The 27,128-nt window shown below is 45.5% G+C and overlaps 1 protein-coding gene across 4 annotated transcripts; it reads left to right on the top strand.

Moving 5' to 3' along the window:
- On the top strand, positions 1-27,128 carry hspbp1 (HSPA (heat shock 70kDa) binding protein, cytoplasmic cochaperone 1). 4 transcript variants are annotated; one of them, XM_041178138.1, is made up of 10 exons: positions 1-148; positions 5,746-5,840; positions 7,384-7,526; positions 10,854-11,040; positions 11,303-11,527; positions 15,910-16,065; positions 16,226-16,249; positions 18,022-18,118; positions 19,634-19,745; positions 25,772-27,128. In XM_041178138.1, the coding sequence occupies exons 3-10, from the start codon at positions 7,401-7,403 to the stop codon at positions 25,844-25,846; spliced, it is 1,002 nt and encodes a 333-aa protein (XP_041034072.1). In that variant the 5' UTR covers positions 1-148; positions 5,746-5,840; positions 7,384-7,400; the 3' UTR covers positions 25,847-27,128. The 4 variants fall into 4 exon arrangements, with proteins under 4 accessions (XP_041034072.1, XP_041034070.1, XP_041034073.1 ...); XM_041178136.1 differs by having other exon boundaries at positions 5,746-5,805; XM_041178139.1 differs by lacking the exon at positions 16,226-16,249 and having other exon boundaries at positions 5,746-5,805.

The following is a 27,128-nucleotide window of genomic DNA, read 5'->3' on the forward strand; positions in this document are numbered from 1 at the left end:
CGACGCAATTGCCGGCAAGATGGTGGCGCCCATGGTCTGAAAACGCTAGAAGAATCTGGCAAGTTGGAGAAGCCCCGGTGCAGGTGATAGCGGGGCGGGCGCCCGTACGGCCGGAACGGAGACCGTGCGAGGGAGTCGGGGCGAGTGGGTAAGGGGCGCGCCGATCAACCGCAACGGCGCTTTGAACGGGGGTGGGGTGGGGTGGGGGGGCTGCCGCCAGTAACGGTCGGGGAGGGGGAGGGGGAGGGGCGGCCATTTTGAGGCCGCTTGTTGATGATGGCAGGTGCCATTGGGGCTGGCTGGCTGGCCGGCATTTCAGCTCTGGCATGCGGGTCATTCAGCTCAGTAACGGCCTGGGTGAGGGAGACGTCCCTGCCAATGCTATTTACAGAGCGCTGCCAGCCACCCCCACCACCACCACCACTACCATAGGAAGGCAAATTACAGGTGCATTCTGACAAGCGTCAGAGCAGCATATTGCATCTACACTGGGGACTGTCCTGAGCTAAATGGGTATTTAATTTTTGTTGGGGTGGAACTAAGCTCAAAACAAGGGGAGAGAGGGTGGTGTACGAAAACAGGGAGTCTTGCCTATTGTCGTTGACATCTTTTGATGATCTGCTTCTATCGCTGCTTGTTTGTCCCTACAACCACACCCGCCCCCCTCCACCTCTCTGTCTCTCTATCTCTCTGCCCCCCCCACACACACACACACCTTAAACCAGCTTATATTTCAGCTCTTTCCTGGACTCGAACTCAAGTTCTGTCGAAGGGTCATGAGGACTCGAAACGTCAACTCTTTTCTTCTCCGCCGATGCTGCCAGACCTGCTGAGTTTTTCCAGGTAACTCTGTTTTTGTTTTGGATTTCCAGCATCCGCAGTTTTTTTGTTTTTATTTTAGTCTTGCCCCATCCGTACAGTGTGTTGGTGAGACCACACCTGGGAGTACTGTGAACAGCTTTGGCCTCATTTATGTGGGTGGGGGTGGGGGTGGGGAGGAGAGATATACTCGTACTGGAGGCAGCTTGAAGGTTCACTAAGTTGATTGCTAGGGTGAAGGTGTTGTCTTATGAAGGAGGGTTGAGCAGGTTTGCCCTATGCTCACTGGAGTTTAGAAGAACGAGATAAAAGCAAAAAACTGCGGATGCTGGAAATCCAAAACAGAAACAGAAATACCTGGAAAAACTCAGTAGGTCTGGCAGCATCGAATCCTGGGTGGGTTCGAAACATGAAGGATGGAATTTCAGTTGAAATCCACGTGGGGTAAGTCGGAGACGGAGACAGTCACTGGGAAAGGAAATATGGCTGTGAAAGCGGGTTTTTTTTTAGAAGAATGAGAGGTAGTCTTATTGAAGCATATAAGATTCTGAAGGGGCTTGACAGGCTGGGTGCTAAGAGGCTGTTTCCTCTGTGGAATCTAGAACTAGGAGGTACAGTTTAAAAATAACAGGGTTCCCAATTAAGATGGAGATGAGGCAGAATTTCTTCTGAGAGTTGTTAGTCTTTGGAACTCTCCTCAGAGAGCAGTAGAGGCTGGGGCATTGAATATGTTCGGGGCTGAGATAGACAGATTTTTGATCTACAGGGGAGTCAAGAATTATTGAGGAAGGAGGGGAGGCAGGAAAATGGGATTGTGGCCATGATCAGATCATCCATGATCTTAATGATTGGTAGCCCAGGCTTGACGGGCCAAGTGGCTTACTCCTGCTTTTTATTTCTTATGTAGCTTTTCCATTTCAGGAGGTTAGTTGGCTGAGAGAAGCCTGAATTGAGACTGCCATTGTTTGAAATCAGGAAGCATTTTTTTCCACACAAGCCGGAGTAGGCATCTTCTCCTCTCTGTGCTCTATCAATGGGAGGCTAAATGATCAGGCAAAACAGATGAAAACCTATCCCATGATTTGAGATAAGAAGATTCAAAGAAGATGAAATCGGTGTAGGACTGGGTACTTAAAGCTGAGAAGGAACAATGGATAGAATTCTGAGAAATAGGGGTCTTGCTTTTGAAGATTGAAAGATGTACTGAGCGAGGTATTCAAGATGAAGAGTGATTCGATTGAGTAGATAGAAATGGTGTCAATGCGGTGTATATGGATTTTCAAAAGGCATTTGACACTGTGCCACACAACAGACTTGTGAGCAAAATTCTAGGTCATGGAATAAAAGGGAAAGTAGGCACTTGGATAAGAAATTGGCTGAGTGACAGGAAACATAGAGTAGTGATAAATGATTGTTTTTCGGATTGGAGGAAGGTTTGCAGTGGAGTTCCCCAGAGACCAGTGTTGGGACCCTTGCTCTTCCTGATATATATTAATAACCTAAACTGTGGTGTGCAGGGCATGATTTCAAATTTTGGTACAAAGATTGGAAATGTTGTCAACCATAATGAGGATATTCTTCAACTTCAAAAGGACATAAACATGTTGGTGGATTGAGCAGACAAGTGGCAGATGAAGTTCAGTGCAGAGAAGTGTGAGGTGATTTGTTTTGGCAAGAAGAATATGGTGGTACAGTACAAAATAAAGGGAGAGCCTCTAAAGAAGGTGCAGGAACAGAGGGCAGAGGGACATACATAGGCCATTAAAGATGGCAGGGCATGTTGAGAGAGCAGTTACTAAAGCATACAGTATGTTAGGCTTTATTAGTAGGGGCATTGAGTACAAGAGTAAGGAAGTCATGTTGAACTTGTGTAAGACATTAGCTAGGCCTCATCTGGAGTACTACGTCCAGTTCTGGGCACCATACTTGAGGAAGGATGTGAAGGCATTGGAGAGAGTACAGAGGAGATTCACAAGAATGATTCCAGGGACAAAGTACTGTAGCTATGATGATAGATTGGAGAGGTTGGGACTGTTTTCCTCGGAGAAAAGGCTGAAAGGGGATTTGATAGAGGTATTCAAGATCCTGAGGGGTAGATAGTGAGAAACCGTTTCAACTCGAGAGCATCAAGAACTAGAGGGCACAGATTCAAAATAATTGGCAAAGGGAGTAAATGTGATTTGAGGAAAAACTTTTTCAACCAGAAGGTGGTTGGAGTCTGGAACAAGTTTTCTGAAAGGATGGTGGAGGCAGGTTCAATCAAGGTTTTGAAAAGGGAATTGGACTCCTACCTAAAAAGAGAGAATGTGCAAGGTTACGGGGATACGGCAGGGGAGGGGGGCGAGGTGGAATGCTCTCTCAGAGAGCCAGTGCAGACTCGATGGGCCAAATGACCACCTCCTGCACTCTAAAGATTCTGTGGTTCTCTGAGCAAATCAAGGACAAGAGAACATTATTAGGCAATTTAAGAGAAAGCTCAGAAGGTAGTAGAAATCTGGAGCTCTCTTTCCCCCAAGAAGCTTTGGAGTGCTAGAAGCTGAGGTAAGGGCATCAAGAAAAATGGAGGGGAAATCGATTTGAGGTACAGATCTGTTATGATCTAATTGAATGTTGGAGCAAGCCTGACCCCTGAGGGGATCAATGGCCTTTTCTTGTTCCTGTGTTCAAAGGTAACAGTTCAATTGACATAAAATAATAGAAATGATGAGTGATGGGACGTATCGGAAGTTCATAGGATTCCATGGACCTCAGTGTGAGAACCTGCATTTGAAATTATTGACTCCATGTTAAGAAAGGTGGTTTACATTTATGTAGCCTTTTGTCATGTCCACAGGCACCCAAAGTACTTGACAGTCAATCCGTTGCTTTCGAAGCATAGCCCTGGTTCTGTGTAGGGAATTGGAGCAGCCTATTGTGCGCACTAAATGAGCTGACGAAGCAGATGGAGCCTTGGTTTGGTGCCCAGTCTCCTAAGGACTGTGTTAAATTATGCGCTTAAGTACCAGACTGGGGCTTGGACTGGTCATCTTCTGATATGAGTGTTACCAATGGAGCCAAGTTAATTGAGACTCAGAATAACACTGATGGGAATTACACCCTGACATGTTATGTTCTTACTTCTCTGCACATGATTTCATTTATTGAGACTTTTTATACCTGAAGACATAAGAATAGGAATATTATTCCTTCTGCATGTTATTGTGTCACCTTTGTAATTTTCTGGGTGTTTTTGTTTTGCTAAAAATAGCAAAACAAATTTTGTAAATGTGAGCGGGACCATTCTGAAATCTAGGCATCGGTGCAGCTCACATTGAAAATGATTTTTTTTTGGCCAGTTTTCTCCCTTCCTTTACCCGGTTACTGTTCCACTAACCCACCAGTTGCCCTCCATTGCTTTGCCCAAGTGGCAGGTGTGAACCCCAGCTATTGGCACTGGCAGGCTGTTTGAGCACAGGGGCCTCACTGCAAAACTTGAACCTGTTCCCAGTTGACATTGGGACATGCGTACCTTCCAACAGCATCACTGCCTCTGTTTCTTTTCTCCCCTGTCACCTTGCCAGACAATTTTGGTGCCTTTCATGTCATTCTACTGACTCTGTTGTTTAGGGATCAGAACTCGGACACACCTGATCTGTAATACCAGGCAATTTATCTGCTGTGCCTTGATGATGAGGAAGGGAGACTTCTGGTGTTATACCCTGAAAATATATTCCTTGCGGTATTTAGATCCATAGAGTTATTATGACAAGAGGTGGCCATTCTGCCCATTGAGTCCATGGCAGCTCTCTGTACAGCAGTGAGGTGAGAGTGACTGCCCTTGACATCAAAGCAGCATTTGAATGAGTATGGCATCAAGGAGCCCTAGCAAGGAGTGTGATGCAATTCTCTCCCCTTGGATGAGTGCAGCTCCAGCAACACTCAAGAAGCTTGACACCATCCAGGACAAAGCAGCCTGCTTGATTGGCACCCTACCCGCAAACATTCACTCCCTCCACCACCGAAGCAGCAGTGTGTACCATCTACAAGATGCACTGCAGGAACTCACCAAGACTCCTTAGACAGCAACTTCTAAATCCACGACCGCTACCATCTGGAAGGACAAGGGCAGCAGACACATGGGAACACCACCACCTGGAAGTTTCCAAATCACTGACCATCCTGACTTGGAAATATATCGCTGTTCCTTCACTGTCACTGGGTCAAAATCCTGGGTTTCCTCTCTAACAACAGTGTGTGTGTACCTACATTATATGGACTGCAGCGGTTCAAGGTGGCGGCTCACCATCACCTTCTTGAGAGCAATTATGGATGTGCATTAAATGCTGGTCCAGCCAGTGATGCCCACATCCGATGAATGAATATTTTTTTTAAAAAGTCCAGTAAGTCCTGTTGCCCCACTCTATCCCTGTAGCTTTGCAAGTTTATTCCCCTCAAGTGCCCGATTGCCTTTTGAAATCACTGAGTTATCTCTGCTTCCACCATCCTCCTAAGCAGCGAGTTCCAGGTAATTACCACTCGCTGCATTAAAAAATTTCTTTCTCACATCCCCAGTACATCTCTTACCCAAAACCATTAATTAGCGTCCCCTAGTCCTTGTACTATAGCTATTGGGAATTTTTCTTTGTCTTATCTAAATGTGTTATAATTTTCTTTACATCCACCAAACGTCCCACCAATCTACTTCGTTCACAATTCTTTAAACTTAGAGAATGGCACATAAAGCTGTTAAATCTACTTCAGTTCCATCTTTGGAGGATACCTATATGACGTTTCCTGTGCTTTGATCACCTCAGAGTTACGTGGCTTGCTTCTTGGTGTAGCTTTTTTCATATTCAACATTTCATGTGTGGGTCAAAATAGAGACAAAAATGCTGGAAATACACAGCAGGTCACACTGCATTTTAACAAAATTTCTTCTTTTATCAGATGTGGGTGTCGCTGGCAAGGCTACCATTTGTTGCCCATCCCTAAGTGCCCCTTGAGAAGGTGAGCCGCCGCCTTGAACATGCAGTCCATATGGTGTAGGTACAGCTACCATGCTATTGGGGAAGGGAGTTCCAGGATTTTGATCCTGTGACAGTGAAGGAGTGGTAATATGGTTCCAAGTCAGGGTGATGTGTGGCTTGGAGGGAAGCTTGCAGGTGGTGGTGTTCCCCTGCATCTGCTGCCCTTGTCCTTCTAGGTGGTAGAGGTCGCGGGTATGGAAGGTGCTGTCAAAGGAACCTTGATGATTTGCTGCGGCGCATCTTTTAGGTGATGCACACTGCTGCCACTGTGAATCAGTGGTGGAGGGAGTGGTGTTTACGGTGGTGCCAATCAAGCGGGCTGTTTTGTCCTGGATGGGGTCGAGCTTCTTGAGTGTTTTTGGAGCTGCACTCATCCAGGCAAGTGGGGCGTGTTCTGTCATGCTCCTGCCTTGTGTCTTGTGGACAGGCTTTGGGGAGTCAAGAGGTGAGTTACTCGCTGTAGGATTCTTAGCCTCTGACCTGCCCTTGTAGCCAAATGGCTGGTCCAGCTCAGTTTCTGATCAGTGGCAACCCCCAGAATGTTGATATTGGGGATTTGGTGATGGTAATGCCATTGATTGTCAAGGGGAGATGGTTGGATCCTCTGTTGTTGAAGAAGGTCATTGCCCTGCACTTATTTCTATAAAGAAGTCATGATGTTACGGATGTACAACGCAGTTCCAATGCAGTGGACATGCCTTCACGTTTGCTGACATACTTGCTGTGTATATTGCTGTTTTACTTGCAATGCCTGTGTAAATGTTTGTTTGGGTATCTGGGCATAGGAAAGTAAAGATGAGACAAGACCATCATGTCCATCGACATCACCGTGTTCATTTGCCAGCACAGCCCTCGTGCGCCACCCTCCCCGCCTGCCAGTAACACTAACTCACTAATGAAAACTGAGACAATTCCTGTCAATGGGCCACCCCACCTCAGTAAAGTGGTGGAACGAATTTGGTACAACACAATGTTTTCCTCATGTACACTGGTTGCTTCAATGAAACATCAAAATAAAATACAGCAGATGCTGGAAATCTGAAATAAAAATTAGAAAATAGTGCAAATACTTAGGTCAGACAGCATTTGTGGAGCGAGAAACAGGTTGATGATCTTTCGTTGGAGATGATTTTGTTTATTCTTTCATGGGATGTGGGCGTTGCTGGTGAGGCCAACATTTGTTGCCCACCTCTGATTGCCCCTGAACTGAGTGACTTACTAGGCCATTTCAGAGTCAACCACATTGCTGTGGTTCTGGAGTCACATGTAAGCCATGGTCACCATCACTAAGACTAGCTTTCAATTTCAGATTTTATTAATTGACTTTCAATTCCACCAGCTGCCATGGTGGGATTTGAACCCATGTCCCCAGAGCATTAGCCTGGGCCCCTGGATTACTAATGATATTACCACTGCACCACCATTTCCCCATGATGCAGTGAGGCAAAAAAGACAAGAGATGGTTCTGCTTTTCACATTCGCACGTCCTGCGTATTTCCAGCATTTTATACGTTGCTTTAATAATTATACTGTTGATTTTTGTTTTCTTTTCTTCCAGATTGAGGTTTCTTTAAAATGGCGGAAGGTGGATCTGAGAGAAACAGGCACCATCCCAACAATCTGCAGGGTCTGCTAAGACTTGCAGTGGAGGCAGGGTCAGTGGGGGACACAGCCCCTGAAGTGCATCCCATGCCAGAAGAAGTAAGTGTGATTTTACTTGACCCACCTCCCTTTCCACACCATACCCGATTGTTCACTTTTCAGAAGGTATTGCAAAGTTAGGCAGATCGGATGACTTAGCACTCGATCACTGGCCTCTACCGAGCTAGTTGCTGTTAGTCTGGGTAGCAGTAAGACGATAAAAGCAAGACAGGCACTGCATCTGTGGAGAGAAGTGGCAAGTTATCGCTCAGGCGATCATTAGAATGAAGCCTTGCTTGCTGAATGTTTCCAAGATTTACTGTTCATTCTTTGTGTGTGTGTTAGGCTTACAAGTGTGAGAAATGAAATAAAATGAAAGAATTGCATTTATAATACCCTCAAAGTATTTCACAGCCTTTATTTTCTTCCAAAAGTATACTTTGTTCATAAAATTTATAGAAGTACATTTCGTAACAGTTTCAAGTTGACATTACATAAAGTGAGATACAGATCAGTTTATTTCAATACAGTACATGACACTCTGAGGTGTCTCGTGAATATTTACAATAGTTATTTCATGTCAAACATACAGCTCGAGGGATTGTTTACATTTCTCCTTCAAAGAATAAAGGATGGGTCATTCAATGTGTTGAAGGCAGTTTAAAGGAGGTTTGCAAGATCGGTAGCTGCAATGAGTGGGCTGTCTTATGAAGAAAGGTTGGACAGGCTGGGCTTGTTTCCACTGGAGTTTAGAAGAGTGAGGGGTGACTTGATTGAAATATATAAGATCCTGAATGGTCTTGACAAAGTGGATGTGGAAAGGATGCTTCCTCTTGTGGGTGAGTCCAGAGCTAGGGGGCAATGTTTTAAAATTAGGCCATCCTTATAGGACAGAGATGAGGAAACATTTTTCTCTGAGGGTTGTGCAACTTTGGAACTCTCTGCATCAGAAGGCAGTGGAGGTGGGGTCACTGAATATTTTTAAGGCGGAAGTAGATAGATTCTTGTTAGGCAAGGGAATCAAAGGTTATCCGGGGTAGATAGGAATGTGGAACTCAAAGCACAAACAGATCAGCCATAATCTTATTGAATGGTAGAGCAGAATCGAGGGGCCGAATAGCCTACTCCTGCTCCTTGTTCATATGTACATATGTATTTATTCAAGATAGTGTTAGACAGATTTTTGACAGACAAGGGAGCCGAGAGTTATGGGGGACAGTTAGCAAAGTGGAGTTGAGGCTACAACCAGATCAACGATGATCTTACTGAATGGCAGAGATGCTCGGAGGGCTGAATGGCCGACTCCTACGATCCATTGGGTGTTTGGAAAGTGCTGTCATCTACCACCTAGAACATCAAGAGTAGCAGGTGCATAGGAACATCACCACCTGCAGGCTTCCCTCCAAGCCATACACCATCCTGACTTGGAACTATATCACCGTTCCTTCACTGTTGCTGGTTCAAAACCCTGGCACTCCCTCTCTAACAGCTATGTGGGTGCACCTACAACACATGGAATGCTCACCACCACCACCTCAAGGACAATTAGGAATGGGCATTAGATGTTGGCCTAGCCAGCAAAGCTCAAATTCTGTGAACGAATAAAAAAGCACAGTTACCAATTGCTAGGTATGCCCACTGTAGCCAACACCCAAGATGCTTCATAGCCACTGAAGTATTTTTGCAGAGGAGGCACTGTTATAATGTGGAAAATGGGTCAGACAATTGGTACACAACAACCTCCCAGAGACAGTAAGGTGATAATGATCAGGTAATCCGTTTTTGTTTCATGATGTTGATTGAGGGATTAAATAGTGACCAGGCCACTGGGGATATCTCTGCTCTTCTCCAAAATAATGCCATGGGGTCTTCTACATTCACCTATCTGAGAGCGCGGACAGAGCCTCGGCTTAACATCTCATCTAAAAATGGCACCTCCGGCTGGGAATGTCAACCTTGACTTTTGTGCTCAGGTTTCTGGACTGGGATTTGAACGTACCACCTTTTGACTAGTGAGTTGGGAGTGCTACCAACTGAGTTAAACAGTGTTCATATATATGGGATTTGGGGATGATGGGGAGGGATGAGGTAGCGAATGTGCCATCACAACATCACACGTAGCCCACGATAAAACAAAGGAATGAAAAATTCAGGAAAGCTCCCCCGCCACCCCACTGTGCAATATTACTTCATATTTTGGTTTCTCAATGGCCCGGGGCCAAACATTTGCAGGTGCAGGTGTCTTGTTGAGAGCAGGAAAATAATAGAGTTGTGATTGAAGGAGCAACGAGAATGGGAGATGAAATCTGTGAGGAGCTGCTCCTCCAATCACAGATTCTGCCTCTCCCATGCCAATGTATCAGTAATTACATTGTCATGATCCAATACAATCATCCTGTTGGCTGGCAATTACATTATTAAGACAATTGCTTTGTTAAAACAGGTGATGGGCATTGTCTCACCTATAAATGGGTATGGCTGTAATGCTCCAGGGGCAAAAGAACTGGGAGCCTGTCACTTTGCTGAGGTGTCTAAAGAGTAAACCTGCATGAGATAAAAGACAAGTTTCAGACTTATTCTTCCCTTATATACAATTATTACAGTTAACATCCCATGCTGGCTGCTGCAGCTCCTTCAATTATAGGTTCCCCATCTCCCGCTCTTGCTGCTTTTCCAAAGACAAATCTTGAATTGAATTCTTGGCCACATGCTCAGCACCAAGTCTCTTGTTTCTTTAATATCCTCGGATGAAGGTGGAGGATGTGTTTGCAAACTCCTACTTCGAAAACTATTTTTATTGTAACTTAAATCTTTAGATCTAAGAAGCTCCTGAAAACCAAAAAGTAGCCCTCAAAAATCAAAAAGTAGTCTTCGAGAAAACCACAAGAAAAAACACAGTAAAGAATTATTTTGACCCCTGGAGCCATGGCTCACACAAAAACAGATACCAAGTTCTAGAAATAGTAGATATTGAGTTTAGTAGCCTGTGAATAGAACTTAGATCCGGGGGAAAATATGTGAAGAATTGGATGATCTGCAAGTTTTGTTGTCCCCACTAACTCAACTAGAGTTTCTCTGCCTGGTTTTCGCACAAATCTGCCACAGTTTCTCTGCCTGTAATACTAAGTTGTCTCCTCAAATGTTGACAGACTTGCTTCCTACTTCTACTTTCTAACCTCTGCAGTCTTACCTGGGTTTTATTTTCACCCCCGAGGTCAGCACAGACCAGGAATCAGGCTGAACAGCTTTAGGATTATGTCACTCAGTTAAACCCTGCTCTGCTGACTGAACTACTGGCTGCATGTTCCTCCATGCTGTATTTGTTTTACTGCCATTTAATAATTTCTTTCTCTCTCCCTCTTCCCCCTCTCGCTCTCTGTCCCACAGCGGAGACAGTGGCTGCAGGATGCACTGTCGGATGTGTTTAATGGACAACTGGATGAACTGAAACAGATCAAGGATTGCCTCCAAATCCTGAATGAAACATCCGAGGATGACCTGAGTGAGGATGGAAGGAGGTACAATGCGCTCGATACTGTGGCAGATTTGTGCGAAAACCTCGATAATGCAGGAGGTAATTGATGTTGTCTTTGAGGCTTGGGAGTCATTTTCCATTTTATTCAGACTTAAAGAAAGGCTTGCATTTGCATAGTGCCTTTCACAACCTTGGGTCATCCCAAAGTGTTTCATAGCCAATGGAATTCTTTTGAAGTGTAGTCACTGTTGTAATGTAGAGAATGAAAGGGAGTAAAAACAAACCATGGCTGATTTTCTCCGCTCACTAGTGCCGGGTTCAACTGAGGCAGGCTCATTAGTGCCCTCTTTGCTTTATTTAGATTTCTGTAAGCTGGCTGGCATGCAGATGGTGGTGGAGAATTACCTGGAATGCCCGGACCCTGAGCTGCGATGGCGAACGGCACACCTCATTGGCACGTGTAGCCAGAATAACCCCTTCGTCCAGGAGCATGTGCTGAACCTGGGCATAATGCCCAAACTCCTGGACCTTCTGAACAGCGACAGCAACGACATGGTTCGAATCAAGGCTCTCTTTGCTGTATCATGTAAGTGCTGCTGACCTTGCATGACCACGTGATGGGGGTTGGGGGAGACAGTAGTTTTATTTCTCATGAGAATGCGAGGGTGTCTCTGTGCTAGTTCCTAGCTCCTATACTGACAAAGACTTGCATTTATATAGCATCTTTCATGACTTCAGAATGTCCCAAATCACTCCACAGCCAATGAAGTACTTTTGAAGTGTAATCAGTGTGTTTACGTAGGAAACACAGCAGTCAGTTATGCACAGCAAGCTCCCACAAACAGTAATGATGACCAGATAACTTTGTTTATATGATTTTGTCTGAGGGATAAATATTGACAGGAGGCCGGGAGAACACTCTCGCCCTTCAAAATAGTGCATAGGAGGGCTTCAGGCTTCAGCCACATTAGAAAACATGTTGCAGAAAACTGGGTGGGATTCCCAATGACTTATATTTATATTGTAGAAACCTGTGTTGTAGAAAAAGAGCCCCAAGGAAAAACTACACTGACCAAGAGAGAGATTAAGAGGGATAAACAAAAGCTTGTTTGATAGGGCGAGTTTCAAAACACCAACTTAAAAGTTGGAGATGAGGTTTAGGGAGGTAATGTCAGAGCATGGACCTAGGCAGCTGAAGGCTTGGTCACCAGTGGTGACACAAAGGGTAGAGACATGCGCAAGAGGCCGGAGGCAGATGTATGGATAGTTTGGGGAGTAATGGGGAGCGGTGATAGTCTGTGTGGTTGTAGGAATGGAAGACGTTACAGAGATGGGGAAGGATGAAGGCGTGAATGCTATCAGACACCAGCAAGGACCCTGCAGAAATATGTTTTGCGCACCTTCCCAACCAAGAGATTGGTTCCAAATTGCAGGCAGACGTGCCACCACGCATAAAGTTCAATTTCTTGAGAATTTTTAGGTCTTTTTATTCCTTCATGAGGCATGAGCATCACTGACAAGACCAGCATTTATTGGCCATTTCTAATTGCCCTTGAGAAGGTGGTGGTGAGCTGCCTTCTTGAACCACTGCAGCCCATGTGGTGTAGGTACACCCACTGTGCTGTTAGGGAGGGAGTTCCAGGATTTTGACCCAGTGACAGTGAAAGAACGGTGATATATTTCCAAGTCAGGATGGTGCATGGCTTGGAGAGGAACTTTCAGGCGGTCCCATGCATGCTGCCCTTGTCCGTCTGGGTGATAGCCGTCGTGCATTTGGAAGGTGCTGTCTAAGTAGCCTTGGTGAGTTCCTGCAGTGCATCTTGCAGATGATACACACTGCTGCTACTGTGCATCAGTGCTGGAGGGAGTGAATGTTTGTGGGTGGGGTACCAATCAAGCAGGCTGATTTGTCCTGATTGGTGTCGAGCTTCTTTAGTGTTGCTAGAGCTGCACTCAATGAGGCAAGTGGGGAGTATTCCATCACACGCCTGACTTATGCCTTGTAGATGGTGGACAGGCTTTGGGGAGTCAGGAGGTTAGTTACTTGCTGCAGGATTCCTAGCCTCTGACCTATTCTTGTAGCCACAGCATTTATATGGCTATTCCAGTACAGTTTCTGGAAAATGGTAACTCCCCAGGATGTTGAAAGTGGGGGATTCAGTGATGGTAATGCCATTGAATGTCAAGGGGCAATGGTTGGATTCTCTCTAGTTGGAGATAGTCGTTGCCTGGCACTTATGTGACACGAATGTTACGTGCCATTTGTCAGCCCAAGCCTGGATATTGTCCAGAGCTTGCTGCATTTGGACATGGACTGCTTCGGTATTTGTGGAGCCATGAATGGCGCTGAACATTGTGCGTTCATCAGCGAACATCCCCACTTCTGACCTTATGATAGAAGGAAGGTCATTTTTGAAGCAGCTGAAGATGGTTGGGCCGAGGACCCTACCCTGAGGAACTCCTGCACTGATGCCCTGGAACTGAGATAATTGATGTCCAACAACCACAACCATCTTCCTTTGTTCCAGGTATGACTCCAACCAGCACAGAGTGTTCCCCCAATTCCCATTGACTCCAGTTTTGCTAGGGCTACTAGAAGCCACACTCGGTCAAATGTTGCCTCGATCCCAAGGGTAGTCGCTCTCACCTCAGGAGTTCAGCTCTTTTGTCCATGTTTGAACCAAGGCTGTAATGAGGTCAGGGGCAGAGTGACCCTGACAGAACCCAAACTGAGCGTCAGTGAGCAGGTTATTGCTAAGCAAGTGCCCCTTGATAGCACTGTTGGTGACCCCTTCCATCACTTTACTGATGATTGAGAATAGACTGATGGGGCACTCACTGGCCAGCTTTGATTTGTCCTGCTTTTTGTGGATGGGACATACCTGGGCAATTTTCCACATTGCCAGGTAGATGCCAGTGTTTAAGCTATAGTGGAACAGCTTGGCTAGGGGCAAGGCAAGTTCTGTGGTACAAGCCTTCAGTACTATTGCTGGAATATTATCAGGGCCCGTAGCTTTTGCAGTATCCAGTGCCGTTTCTTGATATCTCATGGAGTGAATTGAATTGACTGAAGACTGGCATCTGTGATGCTGGGGACCTACGGAGGAGGCCAAGATGGGTCATCCACTTGAAACTTCTGGCTGAAGGTTGTTGCAAATTCATCAGCTTTATCTTTTGCAGTGATATGTTGGGCTCCCCCATCATTGAAGATAGGGATATTTGTGGAGCCTTCTCCCCCAGTGAGATGTTTAACTGTCCACCACTATTCACACTGGATGTTGCAGGACTGCAGAGCTTAGATGTGATCCGTTGGTTGTGGAATTGCTTAGCTCTGTTTATTCCATGCGGTTTATGCTGTTTAGCACACAAGTCCTCCTGAGTTGTAGTGTCAACAGGTTGACACCATTTTTAGGCATGACTGGTGCTGCTCCCTGCATGCCCTCCTGCACTCTTCATTGAACCAGGGTTGATGCCCTAGCTTGATGGTAATGGTAGAGTGGGGGATATGCTGGACCATGAGGTTACAGATTGTGGTTGAGTACAATTCTGCTGCTGATGATGGCCCACAGCACCTCAGTTGCCCAGTCTTGAGTAGCTAGATCTTTTCAAAATCGATCCTTCTTAGCACAGTGTTAGTGGCACACAGCACGATAGAGGCTATCCTCAATGTGAAGACGGGTCTTTGTCTGCACAAGGCTGTGTGGTGGTCACTCCTACCAATACAGTCATGGACAGACGTATCTGTAACAGGCAGATTGGTGAGGTTGAGGTCAAGTATTTTTCCCCTCTTGTTGCTTCCCTCACCACCTGTCGCAGACACAGTCTAGCAGCTATGTCCTTGAGGACTCGGTCAGCGGTGGTGCTACTGAGCCACTCTTGGTGATGGGCATTGAGGTAGCCCACCCAGAGTACATTCTGCACTTTGCTGCCCTCGGTGCTTCCTCCAAGTGGGGTTCAACATGGAGGCGTGCTGACTAACCAGCTGAGATGGGGCGGGGGGGGGCGGAATGCGGTAATCGGGAGGTTTCCTTGTCCATGTTTGACCTGATGCCATGAGACTTCATGGGATCCAGAGTCAGTGTTGAGGACTCCCAGGGTACCTTCTTGAACCACTGCAGGCCTTGTGGTGTGGATACACCCATAGTGCTGTTAAGTAGGAAGTTCAGCAATTTTGACCCAGCAACAGTGAAGGTGATGTATTTTCAAGTCAGGGTGTTGTCTGGCTTGGGAGAGTGGTGCTCCCATGCATCTGCTACCCTTGTTCTAGCTGGAACGGCTCACGGGTTTGGAATGTGCCATCCAAGGAGCCTTGAAGTTGCGGTGCATCTTGCATATGGTACACATTTCTGCCACTCTGCAACGGTGGTGGAGGGAGTGACTGTTTAAGGTGGAGAATGGGATGCCAGTCGAGCAGGCTGCTTTGTCCTGGGTAGTGACAAGCTTCTTGAGTGTTGCTGGAGCTGCACTCATCCAGGCAAGTGAGGAGTATTCCATCACACTCCTGACTTGTACCTTGTAGATGGTGGACAGGCTTTAGGCAGTCAGGAGGTAAGTTACTCACCACAGGATTCCTAGCCTAAGACTGCTCTTGTAACCACAGGCTGTGTACAGAAGGTTCAGTGCATCAGATAGGTTGGCAATCCATTTCTCAAACCACAGACCAAGAGGATAGGAGAAAATCCCACCTAGTATCTTTTGGTGTTGTAGGTAAAGGCAGAGTCGGATAATGGAGCTGAACCACATAACACAAGAACTCCCAGTTCTGATTACTTCAAGACATGTCTGCCCTTATGTGTGATACCCTCTATGGTCAAATAGTCATCTAATCTTCACAGTTGAAGAATTGGGCTGAGCCTTTGATCCAAGTATCTCCTGTGCTGTGTTCATTGTTACGACAACAGTGGGTGTTTGTAATACAGTTGAAAATCGACCTAAATGTTAATTTAACCTACCTCTTGCCTCCTTCAGGTTTGGTGCGTGAGCAGGAGGCTGGCTTACTCGAGTTTGTCGACCATGATGGTTTCTCTGTGCTGATGAGAGCCATGCAGAGCGGCATTGAGAAGCTGAAGGTGAAAGCTGCGTTCCTGCTGCAGAACCTGCTCATCAGCAACCCTGAACACAAAGGTCAGAATTTGCCTAAACTAAGGTGTTGGGGAGGTGCGTGGGACCACGTCGTCCTTGCCCAGGCTAAGAATGTGGTGCAATGGGTTTTTAATTTTATTTTCCTTTTTCCCCATTTTTCTCCCCTCCTCCGCTGAACGTGCTGACTCACGCTGGGAGGCAGTTCCACATCGGCCGCTTGTCCCCAGTAAGTACTGGCAGGCAATTCAATCATGGGGGACTTGTTAGTTTAGCTCGATTCTGCCCTTATTTGACACTCACGAGTGCATACACTTTACCAGCAGGAGTGGCCAAACACTGATTTAGGAGTCTTATTTTATGTCTTTCACCCTCCTTCAGGTCCACTGTAGTTAACGTTTGTTTTCCAGCTGATGCAATGAAGACCAGATTTTATATCTGGGACCTCCAGCTTGAAATGACTGTGGAGCGCATCACTTAGGACATTTACCCATTCATATTGCACTCTCACTGTAGCATCAGCAACAACAACTTGAGTTTATATAGTGCCTTAAATAGAAGAACCATTCCAAGCTGCGTATAAAGCAATGCATGACACCAAACCACATAAGGAAATGTCAGGGCAGATACCAGAAGCTTGTTTAAAAGGCTAGGATTTAAGGAGCATCTTAAAGGAAGAAAGAGAGGCAAAGAGATTTAGGGAGGAAATTTCGGTGCTTTGGGCCTTGGCAGCTGAAGGCACAGCCGTCAATGGTACAGTTGGGTTGCGCAAGAGGCCAGAATTAGAGAAATGCAGACAATTCAGAGGATTGTGGGGTTGGTAGATGTTGCAAAGATAGAGGGGGTGAGGCCATTCTTGGATTTAAAAGTGAGGATAAGAGTTTTAAAATCAAGGTATTGCTTGACTGGCAGGTGAATGGAGCTTAGCAAGCGCAGGGGTGATCGATAACAGAACTTGACGCGTGATGGGACGCAGGCATCAGGCATTAGGATGACATCAAGTTTAGGGAGGATAGAATGCGGGAGGCCAGCGAGGAGTGTGATGGAACAGTGTGGAGGTAGCAAAGCCAGGGGTGAGGCTTTCAGCAACAGATGAACTGAGTTGGGGGAGGCAGGTGAATTCGGGCGATGTTACAGAGACAGAAATAGGAATCCGTGCAGAACAGTTTTACTTCGCAACCACTTTATAATTCTAGTAAAAATGCTGACCAGGCTGACCTGAGACAGGAGCAAAGTTTAGGCTTTAACACATTTACAGTCCACAGCTCTGGTATCAGCACAGAGCCTCGGTACTGATGCTAAACTTCTAGTCAGCGTGGGACTGGGAGTAGTCTAGTTTGATGCCGGGTACATGGATGTGTGATGCATCCTTGATGAGAGCTGGAATGGCAACGCAGTCGGACTGTAGTTTTATCCTCGTGTGCCATTGAGACCATGGCTCAAGTAAAGCTTAGCCAGTTCCTCATAAAATGAGCAGTGGGTAAAAAAAGTGGCACTCTGCTTTACAGACCAGGAGGTTCCAGGTTTCAATCCTTTTGTGCGCTGACTAAGCTTCTCTTGTGTTGAAATGAGTCCCAACTGCTATGTTTCTCTCTTTACCTTCCATGCCCTGGGCCTTCCTTCACCCCTGTTGGTGGTACATTTGGACAGTAAATGCAGGATCGGGCTCGTTTGTGATGGCCTCTGTGTTCGAATAGCCCGCCAATCCTTAGATTGGAGCGATGCCTATTTGGTTGTGAGTTTGGGAAGGAGCTGACACATGGAACTGCAGTCCAGCAAAGAGCCAGTGCTTCAAGAGGGGAGGGCTGACAAAACCATCTCGATGGAAACATTGAGATAGCAAGACTACGTGGTGCAAAGGGGGCGTTCTCAACGGTGCTCCAACCAGATCCCTGGAGCATAATTTAACAATAAATCAACAGAATTGCTTAATAAATATCATGAGGACATTTCAATTTCAAATCTAACAGATTAAAAGTTTGCTGTTTTCCCTTCCTACAGATGTTCTCTGCTCAATGGGGATGGTACAGCAGTTAGTGTCGCTCATTCAGACAGAACATGATCCCTTTCATGAGCATGTTCTGGGTGCACTTTGCAGGTAACTGGGACAAACCTCCTTCCCTTTACCCTCTGTCACTACTACCTGTCTTTATTTTCTCCTTCACTGCTTACTGCCCCTCCATTTACCCACTTGAGCACCTGTTCTTCACATGGGGAGTGCTAGCAAACTGTTTAAGCATGGGGAACATCACAACTGAACTGGATCCTGTACTGTCCGACCTTGCACTTTCTAGCTGTGGCCCCAATGTTAACTGGGAAACAAATGAGCATTGAACCTTGATGGGGTGGTAGGGAGGAACAAGTCCGTGTATGATGGTCTTATTTGGGGAGATTTGATTAAGGTGTACGAGATTGTGACAGGTTCAGATAGACAAAAAAAACTTATCTACAGCTAACTAAGTTAGCTAACTCCCTGTTAGCTACAAGGACATGGGGATACAAATTTAAGGGCTTGAGTAAGAGAAGCGGCGGTGGGAGGTGCGAGGAAGAACTTCTTTTAATGCAGCAACTGGTAATGATCTGGAATGGCTGCCTACGAAGGTAATGGAAGTGGAGACAATGAATGATATCAGAAGGAAATTGGGTGGGCACTTGGGGGAAATAAATTTCCAGGACCGCATGGGGGAATAGTGCAGATTGGTTGCTCCACAGAGAGCTGGTATGGACTCGATAGGCCGATTGACCACCTCCTGTACTGTAACGGTTCTCTAATTTGGAATGTTGGAGGTACAAGTGAAGGAAGAAAGTGCCCGTTCTTGATTCTTCCCCAGCTCAGGATAATGGAGTTCAGTTGTACACTGTCCCTTCTTCACTGCTCTGCTGATGAAGGTGGTTGAGCCTAAATTTACGCCTACAATCTGTGTTTACAAAGTGCTTCTCATAACCTCAGAGGTGGGTGCCACTTGGTCAGGTGAAGCTGTTAAATAGAGGTTTACAAGGGGACTTTTGTGGAAAGAAAGATGTACCAGGGAGTAAATAATTCTGGAAGAAAGTTAAAAGGAAGGAATGTAATGGTTGGAGAATCAGTCCCTGATAATGGTGGTGAGGGGCTGCTAATAATCCAGAGATAGGGAAACTGAGCTTTGAGCTAGGATGAGTGGCAGAGAAAGAGAACAAGGGAATGGAACTAGCTGTATAGATCCAACACAGGTACGATGGCCTGAATGGCCTTGTGCTGTAAGATTCTAAGAAATAGGATAAGAAAGGCTGGCAAACGACATGAAAGTGGCAAGAAGAATCCTGAAGTCTATGACCTGGAGACGGGTGTACAAGATTTTGCGGGAGAGAACTTGGACAAACGGTAGTGAGGTTTGTCAGGAGACCGAGGAAAAGAGCCTTTGAGAAATAATCCTCAAGAAATGAAGGCGTGTGTGAGGGTTTCAGCAGCACAGAGGGGTGCAGTAGAAGTGTAAAGTAATGTTGCAGAGATGGAGGATGGCGGCCTTAGTGACAGGGCACCTTCCCTCAGTGGCGAAGGGAGGGACATATATGTGACGGGGCCTCGTCCTGGTTTCTCGGCGTAAGCGCCTCTGAATATTTCTTTCCTCTGCAGCCTGGTGACTGATTTCCCTCGTGGAGTGAAACAGTGTCAAGAACACGAGCTGGGTCTGGAGGATATTCTGATTGAGAGATCACGGATGCTGAAAAATCAGGAAGAATTTCAGGTGCGTAATAAAGATTTTGGGGACAGCCCAGGATTGGAAACGTGTGCTAGTCATTATTGCAGGGGTTCCCTAACTGTGTGATGGGGGCCCTTGGCGGGGGTGCAAACTCCGAATGGTGCCTTTGGAGCAGAGACTCGGGCTTGACAGTCCTGGCATCAGCTGTGAGGCCCCTTTAAATGTGCACGATTTTGTTTCCCTGTGGGCATGGTCTAATCCGGTGAGTTATGAGGCCAGATCGCTGTCACTAACAGGGCCACCAGTAGGTGCCTTAGTTGGTTTTTGTGCCTGTATCCCTGCCGTTTAAAACTGTACCGTGCTCAATAATTCTCCCCATGTCTTCCCTGCAGTTTCCACTCTAGGGTCGCACCAAGTGTACAGCATTAAAATGGGGTCACAACAGAAAATTATTTGGGAAGAACTACATTATTGTATCCTACGTGGGAGCATATGTCCCTAATAAGCATCAAATATTCATAACCAGATTTTTGAAACTTTAGGAACTTTATTTCCCCCCATTCCCTTCCCTCTGCTGAAGCTGCTGACACAGGTAGTCCTCTGGTGTCTCACCTCACTCTTCCTGTGGGAACCGAGCAGGGGGGTCACTGAATAGGGAACAGGGGCACCAGGCCTCACTGATTTCAACCTTCTCAATTTCCGGCAGCTCTGGCCTGGCCAACATGTATTGCCATCCCTATCCAAGCACCTTGCTAGACCACTTCGGAGAGCAGTTGTTGAGCCATCTTTATTGGTGTGGGTCTGGAGTCACGTGTAGGCCAGACCAGGTAAGTACGGCAGATTTCCTTCCCTAAAGGGCATTAGTGAACCAGATGATTTTTTTTGTGACAATCCAATAGTTTCATGGTCGCCATTACTGAGACTAGCTTTTTATTCTTGATTGATTTAACCAGTTGAATTTAAATTCCTCAGCTGTCCTGGAGGGATTTTAACTCATGCCTCTGGATCATTAGTCCAGACCTCTGCCTTACTAGACCAGTATATAACCACAGTGCCGTTTCCCCCCTTGCTGAGACCGATAGCCATGCAATAACTACTTTACCGATATCAGTTGGCACAGCGTGACCCTTGGCTTCCTTTGGTTCATGCAGTTCCAGTTGTAAATTGTCTTCAGTCTACATTAAAGGTGGGCAGGATACTTTAAGAGAATATTATTCTCCTCCTGAACTTGAAAATGTTTTAAATTAATATTTTGTTTCATCTTAGTTTTTGGAGGCATTGACAACAGTAACTTGCACGTATGTAGCAGTTTTTTTAATGTAGAGAACATCTCAAGGCCAATTCGGAGAAAGGAGGAGAATGCACTGCCTGAAAGGGCAGTGAAAGGTGGTTCAGTGATAACTTTCAAAAGGGAATTGGATAAATACTTGAATGGGAGAAAATTGTAGGGAAAGAGCAGAGGGAGTGGAACTAATTCGATAGCTCTTTGAAAGAGGCAGCACAGACTCGATGCTCCTCTATGCTGTATGATTTTATTTTGGATCACCGACATATATAGAGAATCTGTACTGATGTCAACTCTCTAGGTGTTAGATCCGTTATGTTTCTCTTTCTCCCATGGCCAGCCCTCATTCATGCCAGTTACATCAGTGGAAACCTGGTGCAGGTTTGCCCCAAGTGTCCCAGGGCAGGAGCATGGTGCATGAGGGGGAGATTTGGAAGTAAATGGACAGACAGTGTGCATCGTCCAAATGAAAAAAGTAAGATTTGAATTTATATAGCACTTTTTAGGACCACTGTAAGCCTTAAAGTGCTGTACAGCCAATGAAGTACTTTGAAGTGTAGTCGCTGTTGTAGTGGAGGAAACATGGCAGCCAATTTGCTCACAGAAAGCTCCCACAAACTGCACTGTGATAATGACCAGATGACCTGCTTTTGTGATGCTGCTTGAAGGATAAATATTGGCCAACACCAGGGGTAACTCCCCTGCACTTCTTCAAAATCATGTCATGGGATCTTTAACACCCACCTGAGAGGTCAGACAGGGCTTCAGTTTAACTTCTCATCCGATAGACAGCGCCTTGGACTGCTCGGCACTTGCTCAGCACTTCAGTGAAGCATCGACTTTGATTTTTGTTTTCAAGTCCTGAAGTGGGACTTGAAACCAGAATCTTCAAACTCCAGGCTGGAGTTACCAACGAAGCCATAGCTGACACTCTTGAATTCTAACCAGTATTGAACTGAGCAACATATCGACCAGGCAGGTCTTTGACCTGTGCAACAAAGTGGCTACAAATGACTTCAGGGGCCACTGAGCTAAGGAAAGGAAAATAATCAGCTGGGTTTCCCATTCCTTGTTGTGATTTAATAGCTTCTATTCAGCCTTGACACATTACCATCTGCCATCCTTAATGTGTTTTAAATAATTACTTAATTATATTAATCACTTAATGTTGCTTTCTTATATATTTGGTTAAGTTTACCACCAAATTGTGTACTATTTTAAACCTTAGGGATAGAATAGAACTTACTTACCAGATACTCACCAAACAGCTAGCTCCTCTCCCTGTAGTAGAGCAAAAACTATGGGGTGAGAAAGATAGAGGAATCAAACAACTCCTTCTCCCATCTCCCCCCTCCCCAAACTCAAGTCTTCACTCAGTGAGTCGACTGCACTAAAGGACCCTGAATTGATAGTAAATTGAACGGGGGCTACAGTAACCAGATTCAACCAGTTAGCTAATTAACTATTCAGCTCCTACAGCTGAGAGTGAGTTTACCCTGTCTAAACTGCAAGAAAGAAAGAACTTAGCCTGCTTACACAGTACTTTCCAGTGACTAGATTTTAAGAGCAAAATTTAAGAACAAAATTAACATTTTAAACCCCCCCTCCCCAAACTGCCAAGTCTTCACTCAGTTAGTCGGCCACACTCCGTTTGTCTCTCATTGTCTCAGAGACGGTCTTTGTAGATCATTCCCCTGTTTTCACCCTCTCCAACATTTTAAAGAAACCTGTTCACCAAGCCCTGCAGCCCTCTGTGACAGGAGTCAACATTCCTGCCCGGTCGCTTGTATTCTGTTCTCCGTGTCTTTAGATGGTTCTGCCATATTTAAGGGACCTTCCCATCCCCAGTTCTGATGCAGCATCCACACTTGACATATTAACTTGTCATTTCCCTTCACTGATACTGATGGGCCCACCATGTGTTTGCATTGAATAGCATATAACTTAAAGCACAGAAACAGGCCATTCAGCCCAAATGGTTTATTCTCCACAGGGGTATTCTCTGCCCCTGCTTGATCTATTCCTTTTCCCCTCATGTCACATCTAGCCATAATAGCATGTTCCACATTCTAACCATTTTGCAGGTAGAGAAGTTCCTCATGAATTCTTCATTGGATTTATTAGTAATTATCTTATTATTGAATAGAAGGGATTATACAGTTGCTTGCAATAATCTAATGAAAACGTATCCAGTTTCTTCCATTAGGCAGACCACACAAATGGACTTCAGCTCTGTGGAAATGCAGCTGGGGTGACACCATCCAGGACAAAGCAGCCTGCTTGATTGGCATCCCATCCACAAACATTCACTCCCTCCCGACGCACAGTGGCAGCAACGTGTACCATCTCCAAGATGCACTGCAGAAATTCACCAAGCTTCCTTAGACAGCACCTTGCAAACCCATGACCACTACCATCTAGAAGGACAAGGGCAGCAGATACATGGGGACACCACCACCTGAAATTTCCCCCACCAAGCCACTTAGCATCCTGAGTTGAAAATATATTGGAGAAGGGTCATATGGACTCAAAACGTTGACCCTGTTTCTCTCTCCATAGATACTGCTAGACCTGCTGAGTTTTTACAGCATTTTCTGTTTTTGCTTCAGATTTCCAGCATCCGCAGTATTTTGCTTTTATCTTGGAAATATATTGCCATTCCTTCACTGTCACTGGGTCAAAATCCTAGCACTCCCTCCCTAACAGCACTCTGGGTGTTCCTACACCACATGGGCTGCAGTGGTTCAAAGAGGCAGCTCACCACCAGCTTCTCAAGGGCAATTAGGGATGGGTAATAAATGCTGGCCTAGCCAGCGAAGTCCACATCCTTTGAATAAATGTTAAAAAGTTTATGATCCCTCCCTTTAGACTTCCTCACCTGGAAACATCTTTATATCTATTGTAACAAGCCTCTTTATAATTTTAAAGACCTCTATCAGGCCATCCCATCCGCCTTCTCCAGCGAAAAGTCAGGCTTTCCCGCTACTTTAACCTTTCAATTCTAGTATCCTGGTAAACCTTTTGCACCTTCTCCAGTGCTTCTATATTCTTTCTGTGATTTTTTTTTTCTGTTTTCCTTTGAACATTGATACCTGTTGCTTTCATTGGCCTGTGAAATCCTCTGAGCCAGCTGCAAATCCTTTCTCTCATTTAAATTTCAAAAGTAACATTCCTGACCCTTTTTTAAAAACGTGTTGTTTTATGCTGGAAGCTTTACAGGTGTTCTGCAGTACCACGAGACACCTTTTGGTGATGCTGCTGGGCTGGGGTCCTTCGTAATCCCAACAGATTGTTCAGCATCTAAACAGTGAGCAGGTTAATGTTGTGAGGTGTGTAGATTATGTCACATGGCTCCCATCAACCCTGCTGCATTTCTGCTGTGCTGAGGTGCATTTGTGTTGTCTGCTTCATGGAAGATACATTTTTATTAGATTATTGCAAGCAACTCTAATCCCTTTCATTCAATATTTAAAACCCCACTCAACACTTTACCAAGGATCCTCACCACCAGCTTTGATGCCTCTGCCATTTCCCATGTGTGCTGAGTTACTTGATCTTAGCCAAGGGTAGCATTAAGTCACTGTAGAGACTCTTGGTGGAGGTGGGAATGGGGGGGATGTCATGGGTGTCGGTGGAATTCAACAAGGGTTCCAGCTTTTAACTACTATTCTGTTAAAACTGGTGTGTGTGGCCATCACATGAGGACAGCTTAGGGCTTGAATACCGAATGCACCTCTGTAAACTTGAGGTTATCCAAATCTCTGCCTGTGTCTTAACTCACACCGAGTCCCCCATCACCTGCGCTCACTGACTTACATTGGCTCCCAGTTAAGCAACATCATGACTTTAAAATTTTCATCCTTGTGTTCAAATCCCTCCATGGCCTCACCCCTCCTTATCTCTGTAACCTCCTCCAGCCCCACAACCCTCCTGAGAGACCTGCACTCCTCTAATTCAGGCCTCTTATGCATCACCAGTTTTAATTGCTCCACCATTGGTGGCTGTGCCTTCAGTTGTCCGGATCCTAAGCTCTAGTATTCCCTCCCTACACCTTTTTACTTTGTTTTCTCCCTTTAAGACAATCCTTAAAATCTATATCTTTAAGGGGGTGATGTTGGCCTAGTGGTAATGTCACTGGACTAGTAACCAAAGACCCTGGCTAATGCTCTGAGGACATCCCACCATGGCAGCTGGTGGAATTTGAATTCAATTAATAAATCTAGAAATGAGAGTCTCAGTAATGGTGACCATGAAAACTATCATCGACTGTCATAAAAACCCTTCTGATTCACTTGTGCTCCTTTTGAGGAGGAAATCTGCCACTCTTACCTGGTCTGGCTGACATGTGACTCCAGACCCACAGCAATGTGGTTGACTCTTAACTGGCCTCTGAAATGGCCCAGCAAACCACTCAGTTCATGGGCAATTGGGGATGGGCCTTGCCAGGGACACACACATCCCATGGAAGCATTATAAAAAAAAATCTATGATCAAACTTTTCGTCATCTGACCTAATCTCACTTTATGTGGCTCAGAGTCATACTTTGTTTCATAATGCCCCTGTGGAGCATCCGGGGTTATTTCATTATGTTAAAGGTACTGTATAAATAAAAGGCGTTGTTTTGGAATAGCCTGACAAGACCTCTCGAGGCTTGCCAATGAAGTGTCCATTTTGGTACGATAGCAGAGGGGGGCAGACATAGTGAGATCCACTGCCTTCAGGAGGAGGTGGGGGACAGAGAGATGATAACTGGAATGAATCCTGTCCGACTTAATGTTTCAACAGGAAGAGTTGGAGTTCTGTGAGCAGCTTCTCCGAATCTGCTTCAGCCAGCCAGAGGAGAATGGGATGGATCGGTGATTATCTGCAATGCTGCCCCTCTGGTGCTTCATCGTCGGAGAGAAGTTCTTTCAAATGGCTTCCTACCACTGGGATCTGTAACGGCTCGGAAGCTTGGTGTGTTTCGAATCAGCCTATATATTGCACCTATAAAAAAAATAGACTGTTATAACATTTATTTTTAATCTTTTGATGTCGGTTCCAGGTAGTGCCATATCTGATGCTAAACATTTGAACGCACATCCAAACAGCATTTCCTGGTTACCCTTCGAAATGAATCTCTGCCCAGTGTACAGTTTTTTTTTCCCCATTCATTTCCTTCAATTGTCAGTGTAGGATAACCACAGACAGCAAGTTGTTACAAGCACATTTTACAGTTTCAGTCACTTGCTGTCTAAAATGTGTTTCAGTGCACTTGTTTTACTTGTATTAAGTCGTTGAGGGACTGTGCAAGGTAGAGATTTGTAGTCAGCTATATTGTGTAGAATTCCTGACCCAATAGAACAGCAATGAGCCAATATGTTGTTGCGATTTGCCTGCATCAACCACCGCTTTGTTTTTATTCCCCCCATACCAATTTTTTCCACCTACCCCTCCCCCACACCCACTTGTCTACTCCCCTTCCCCGGAGCAGACAGTTTGTTCGAGTGACTGTCGGTGCTCTCAGGGCAGTGATCCTGTGACTTCTGATGCAACATAGGAACCCAGACAAGTGACTTCAAAGCAGTGAAGCTGCCGAATGGCTATCCCAGTGTCTGATATCTGGACACCTTTCACTGCACACCGGTCTGTAATTTGAAAGCAATTATTTGAGAGCAAAATGTGAAAAATGAATTTTAATTTAAGGGCAGGGGTACTGTTATACCCTGTTATCTTGCACAAACATTTTAGTCTTTGAGATGGTATGGGAACTGAAAACATTAATTGAGAAACGTGTATGCAATGACAGGATGTAGAGAGTTGGTGACCACAAGGGCTGCTGACCTGCTCCATCTCTAATGACCTTCTGCTCCTTTATCCACAACTCTAAGGGTCAAATGCAGTTCTATTAGGAAGGGGCTGTATGTGTCTTTCTGGCTGCAAGGTGGTGCCAGTGCTGACCCTGGATGCACATTGCCAAGTGTGGTACTGACCACTCTGCACAGTACTCTAAAATTCTGAAGCAATGTTACATGTTAAAAACTGAATGACAGGATATGATTGTAATAACCTGGTGTTAGGCCTTTTTGGGTTTTTTTTTTGCTGCAAAATGTTAAGATTCCGTTTCAGTGAGGGAAAAAAATTAAAGTGGCACTTGAACATG

This window comes from Carcharodon carcharias, chromosome 31 (genome assembly GCF_017639515.1).
Source record: "Carcharodon carcharias isolate sCarCar2 chromosome 31, sCarCar2.pri, whole genome shotgun sequence".
In the NCBI taxonomy this organism is placed as follows: Eukaryota; Metazoa; Chordata; class Chondrichthyes; order Lamniformes; family Lamnidae; genus Carcharodon; species Carcharodon carcharias.